This window comes from Oryctolagus cuniculus, chromosome X (assembly GCF_964237555.1).
Source record: "Oryctolagus cuniculus chromosome X, mOryCun1.1, whole genome shotgun sequence".
Classification (NCBI taxonomy): Eukaryota; Metazoa; Chordata; class Mammalia; order Lagomorpha; family Leporidae; genus Oryctolagus; species Oryctolagus cuniculus.
In genome coordinates this window covers 133,208,353-133,213,693 of record NC_091453.1, presented here as the reverse complement: position 1 = coordinate 133,213,693, position 5,341 = coordinate 133,208,353, and the positions used below count along the sequence as shown (strand labels likewise).

The 5,341-nt window shown below is 57.7% G+C and overlaps 1 protein-coding gene across 1 annotated transcript; it reads right to left on the bottom strand.

Annotated features, from left to right (window-relative positions):
- Positions 1-2,743: 2,743 nt before the first annotated feature.
- On the bottom strand, positions 2,744-3,711 carry LOC100343356 (olfactory receptor 10V1-like). The gene has a single exon (XM_002722212.3). The coding sequence runs from the start codon at positions 3,709-3,711 to the stop codon at positions 2,773-2,775; it is 939 nt and encodes a 312-aa protein (XP_002722258.1). The 3' UTR covers positions 2,744-2,772.
- Positions 3,712-5,341: the final 1,630 nt, after the last annotated feature.

Genomic DNA, 5,341 nt, shown 5'->3' with positions numbered 1-5,341 from the left:
GTATGTCATCATGTTAAGGGATCTTATTTCAATCAGATATTTTAAGCCTTCTTGACATCCTTGACAGGCATTCAAAAAAGTCAAAGTTCCAAAGCATTTGGACTTTGGCATTTCCAGCTGAGGCCCTGGAAATATCAAAGGATATATGTCTCTCATCTTGTAGAGACACCAACTAATCAGGCTATTTGGATTATATTAGAGGTACTGTCAAGATGGGAAGTGGTGCTAAATTTTAGATTTCGATAATATAAAGTGCTACTGATAGAAATGTCTGAAAGTTAAAAAGTCTAGTGATTCTGTGTTACTAGACATGATAGTTATCTTAATGAGAAAGGCCCAGAGGCCTAAGATGGTTAAATGTTCTGTAAAATCCTACGGGTGCTTTTGAAAATACTATATGAAGTAAGCAAGTGCCTCTTGTTAGTTAGGAGACAGGACCCACATGGTGGCTTTCCTTCAAGATCTACCACTCCATTCTGGGAGTGCCCCTGTGGTGGCCCCAAAGGCAGGGTCATCAGCTAGGCATGGTGAGGAAAGGGGAGGGAGCTGTGCGTGGAGGGGAGCAGGCAGGGCTCGAAACAGGTGATGACTATGGATGTTTTCCATGCCTCAGCTAGGAATGCTGCGGGGGTTCAATCCACAAGGAAAGGTATTGCTGATTAAACCCAGAGCCTGGAGCGAGGTGATCTTGCTGTCGGTTTATTTGCCCAAGGTGAAGGGTCCATCAAGCACTCAGGCTCTCTCCTTCTTGACCCGTATAAACAGCACGTGGGTGCTTCCAAGTGTGGGGGCAGTGGTGATTCTCCCCCTCCTATGAATGAGTAGGAAGCAACCATTGTGTTAAAGTGAATTCTTTCAGTGTCCAAGAGCCCAGGCTGATCTGTGCACTCCTGGAGGGCAGGGACCTTGTCTGGAGTTTTCTCCGCATCCCCGGGGCCAAGCCCAGGGCCTGGTACACAGGAGGTGCTCACTCTTTTACTCAAGAAATATTTGCTGCTAAGGGCTTCGGCGGTGGGAAGCAGAGGGACCTCCGGCACTCGGCCCAGCCTGTGGGGTGGGAGTGGGTGCAGCAGACACTTTCCCGACGTCCCTTCTCTGCCCTTGAATTACAGAGGCCTTGGCCCGACAAGGGATTAAGTGTTTGTATTCCCGTCAGAACCGGGCTCCGACGGTAATTCTCTGCTAAAGCACGTGGGAGTTCCCGATTCAGTCCAACGGCCACTTACTGAACACCTGCCACGTGCCAGGTGCTGCAGTGAGAGTGAGGAGCTTTAGGCCGTCAGGGAGACAGAGAACACGTTCCAGTATTGTCATGAGGCACATGGGTCACAGAGGAGGGGCATCTCCCCCACCCCGCCGGGCCCGGGATGGGCAGGGGGCAGGGCTTGTTGGGAGCAAGTGGCCCTCTGAGTGCAATTGGAAGAGGGAGGAGGAGTCAGCGGGCCTGGAAGCACAAGTGGAGCAGCTTCCCACCCGCCCTAGTGAGGGCGGGGAGCGGTTGGTGGGTGCAGAGTGGGCGGCCCTGGGCCTCGAGGACGCTGTGGCGGCAGCTGCTGGCGCTGCTGCTTGCCTTTGCTGTGGGGTCTCTCCGTGAGCTAGAGAAGACCGCCCCTTAGTGAGGCAGGAGTTCGGTTTCTGGGCTGGTCTGCCTGTCCACCGCTCCACTTTACCTAGTCTGGGTCTGGGAGCTCTTTGCATTTCTATCCCCGCTGGCTCTCTGGCCGGGGCAGTGGCTGGCTGAGGCCGTCCAGTGGGACGGGGGCACGTGGACCCCTTCAGATATAGGTAGAATGTCCTGCACAAGCAGGCTGCCGGCTGCGGCTGGAAAGCCTGTCTCCGGACCGACCGGCACCCCCCCCCCCCGCCACTAATACCTTCTCGTGCCGCGTGTGTGACCTTGCCGCTTTAAATCACACCTTCAGGTTGGGTGCAATTTCCCTGGGGACAGTCAGACTGGCTCCAGGAGACCCTGGCTCTCTGTGTGACCTTGAGGCTACAGATCACCCCTTCAGGTTGGGTGCAATCTTTCACCAGAGCTAGCAGAGGAGGGGGTTGAGCCCCTAAGGGGACGGGAAGTCTCCAGCAGACCTCCGCTGTCTCCATGAGCCCCAAGCCAATCAACTTACGCATGTGAAACCCCCGTCCAATGGGCACCCCCAAGAGGATGACCCAGTGAACAGACAGTGATGCCTTAGAAACCCAGGACACTTCCTCAAAGCCAGGGTCCCGCTCAGGCACTCCACCTGCTCTCCTCTCGGACCAGACGTTTTCTCTGCCGCTCACCAATCAAATAAACATTTATTTTCTAATAAAAGTCTCTGCCTCTTCGCAAATCGCTTCCCGGCTTTTTATTTCTAGGCTGAGCTGAGGAAGAGAACCCATGTGACTTCGCTCTGGCAACTGCCCTCCCCTCTGAGACCGGTAACAATGGCTCAGGGTCCTGTTTGGGTCATCTCGTGGCCTTCTGCTTGCCGGTGCCCACGTCTCAGGCGGTGCCCCAGATGATGGGTGGGGCTGTCCCTGAGGGCGCCATGGAGCAGCCATGAATGCTCCGAACCGCCACATCTCAGAAGACCCTGGGATGCCATCCACGTTTCAGACCTCAGCACAGGAGCCAGTGGGTGGCAGGTGTGCTCAGAACCATGCAGGCGCCCTCACACGTGAGGAGCCGGGCCGCTAGGTCTGCACTGAGGTGAGAGTGCGTTCTCGAAAGGAGGCCACGTTGGTCCTGGTGGGCCCGGCCTTCGCCTCCAGCTCGCCCTGGGCTGGGCCTCAGTGGCCGTGGCTCTCCAGCAGTCTCCTGAGGGCACCCTTGACTTCCTTGTTCCTCAGACTGTAGATCATAGGGTAGAGCATGGGAGTCACGTTGGTGTAGATTAAGGACACGATTTTGTCCTGCTCTGGGGTGTAGCACGACTTGGGGCGAATGTAGATGAAAATGGCACAGCCGTAGTGCAGAAGAGAGACCAGCAGGTGGCCCGTGCAGGTGGAGAAGGCTTTGCTCCTGCCCTCAGCAGAGTGGATTTTGAGAACAGCAGCGATGATGAACGCATAGGAGAGCAGGATCAGCACGAAGGGAATCAAGAGGATGAGCATGCAGACAACGAAGATGGCGACCTCGTTGGCTCGCGTGTCCGAGCAGGCCAGGAAGAGCACAGCGGGGATGTCACAGAAGAAATGGTTGATCTCGTGGGACTGACAGAAGGGCAGCAGGAATATCAGTGTGGTGAGGGTGAGCGAGAGGGCAAAGCCGCTGATGCAGGCCAGGGCCAGCATCCGCAGGCAGAGGCCCCTGGTGATGAGGAGTGCATAGCGCAGGGGGTTGCAGATGGCCACGAAGCGGTCATAGGCCATCACAGCCAGGAGAAAGCACTCGGCCCCGCCCAGGGCGATGAAGAGGTGCATTTGCAGCGCACAGGCCAGGAAGGGCATCCGCTGGCTCCTGGACAGGAAATTGGCTAGCATGTTGGGGACAATAACCAACGTGTAGCAGATTTCAATGGCAGAGAGGTTTCGAAGGAAGAAATACATGGGAGTCTGGAGGCAAGAGTCGATGAGGGTGATGAGCACAATCGCTGCATGCCCTGCCAGGGTGACAAGATGCATGATTAGAAAGAGCCCAAAAAAGAGGATCTGCAGGTCAGCCATCTCCCCAAAGCCCAGGATAACAAACTCAGAGCTCAAGGTGTGGTTCTTCCGCACCGGCTCCATCCCGTGTGCTCCTCCGGATGGCCCGTGAGCTGGGGAGGCCAGCCTTCGTGCAAGTCCCAGGCCGTGGGAAACCCCGGAGCCCTGTGCACGGACCAGAGTGTCGTCAGCTCTCCCGGCCCTGCCACCGCCTTTTCCAGGCTCGCCCTGGAGTTCACTGTGTCAGCCCCGGGACTCCGGCCCTGTGTTCAGTGAGCATGAAGAGCTGCTCCTGGGAGGTCGCCTTGGAACACCTGTGGGGCTGTTACAGAGACGGAGCAGATGAGTGAACCCTAAAGACGGAGCTGTTTTCCAGAGATGCCAACCCCCGGCTTTCTGCCCAAACTGCTTGCGTCAGGAGGAGCTGGCGGGGGTGGGGGGTGGCGCCATCTCTGCCGCAGAGGTTCAGGGGGAGACTGGGCCTGCGGGGCTGCTGACGCTGCAGGGGGCTCCTGCAGGATGAAGGGTCACTGAGGTGATCTTACACAGTTTGGACTTCGTGCCAGCAGACTCCCAGGATTCCTGCTGCCAACAGGCCGCCCACAGTGGGCTAGGGGGCAAGCCAAAGCCCACAGTGGCAGCTGCCCCTCTGGCACCCATCGCTCCTCATGGCGTGGAGGCCCTGGCTCATGCGTCACCTCCTCCCAGCCTTTGCTCGACCCCTACGTTTCCTCAGCACTCTGGACTCCCGCTAAGCATATTATTTGCCACCAGGTCCTGTCATTCTCCGATGCTTTCTCCAGCTTGATCAACAGCCTATGAGCCCCATAATGGCAAAAGTGGAGAGCCGTGCTGCCTGTCACACCCTGGCTGAGGCTTGCTCAGGATCTCAGTAAACGTTTGTTGAACGAATGCCTCCCGCTCATCTGCACATGCTTCTCTGTTAGTTCCGGGCCAGATGCCGAGTGAGACGAGGGCAGAGGGAGGGGCTGGGTCCCAGGTAAGGCACCCCCAGGACAGAGCGGGAGAGTCAGGGAGGGACCTGTCTCAGGACGCAAGTTACAAGCCAGATGGGGAAGGGGGGAGACCTTATAAGGGGTCTAGAGATTTAGCCAAGCGTGAATCTGCAGGAGTTAGGGACCCTGTGGGAAGGGCGCTGCCACCGAGCGAGCGAGCGAGCGAGCGGGGCTCACTTCTTAGGGACGGCTGAGGATCCGAGTGGTTTTCATGACAGCTCTGCTTGGCATAGGTGGTGGTGGTGAGTCCAGGGGCTCAGCCATGTGCGGGTTACGCTGAGCATCATTGTTGGCTCCTGTTTACCTCACCGGCACCTGGATCGTTAGAGCTGGACCAGTACCTAGAGGGAAATGTGCGCATTCCTCCGTTGCCTGCATGACCTCCCCTCCGCAGCCGACAACAAGCCTGGCCGCACCAATGGCTCTGCCCGGACGCCACAGTCAGTCCCTGCGCAAAGGGCCCCTGCCCTGCTCAGGCCCAGCCCTGCGCAGCCCAGCCAGGGCTTCCCCCCGTCACACAGCCCCACGACGGTCCCAGGAGCCCCAGTTACAAGGACTGGCAGAGGGCCCGGTGATCAGCTCCTTCCACACAAGCGCCGCCTACAGCTGAGCTCAGCCCCGTCTCATGACTCAGCCCGGCCTCCCAGCCTCCACCTGCCCAGCCTTCCTCTGAACCCCAGGTTCTCCTTTGCAAGCTC

Excerpts from the sequence above, each read along its gene's own strand:
- LOC100343356 (XM_002722212.3), bottom strand. The coding sequence starts at position 3,711 with ATGGAGCCGGTGCGGAAGAACCACACCTTGAGCTCTGAGTTTGTTATC.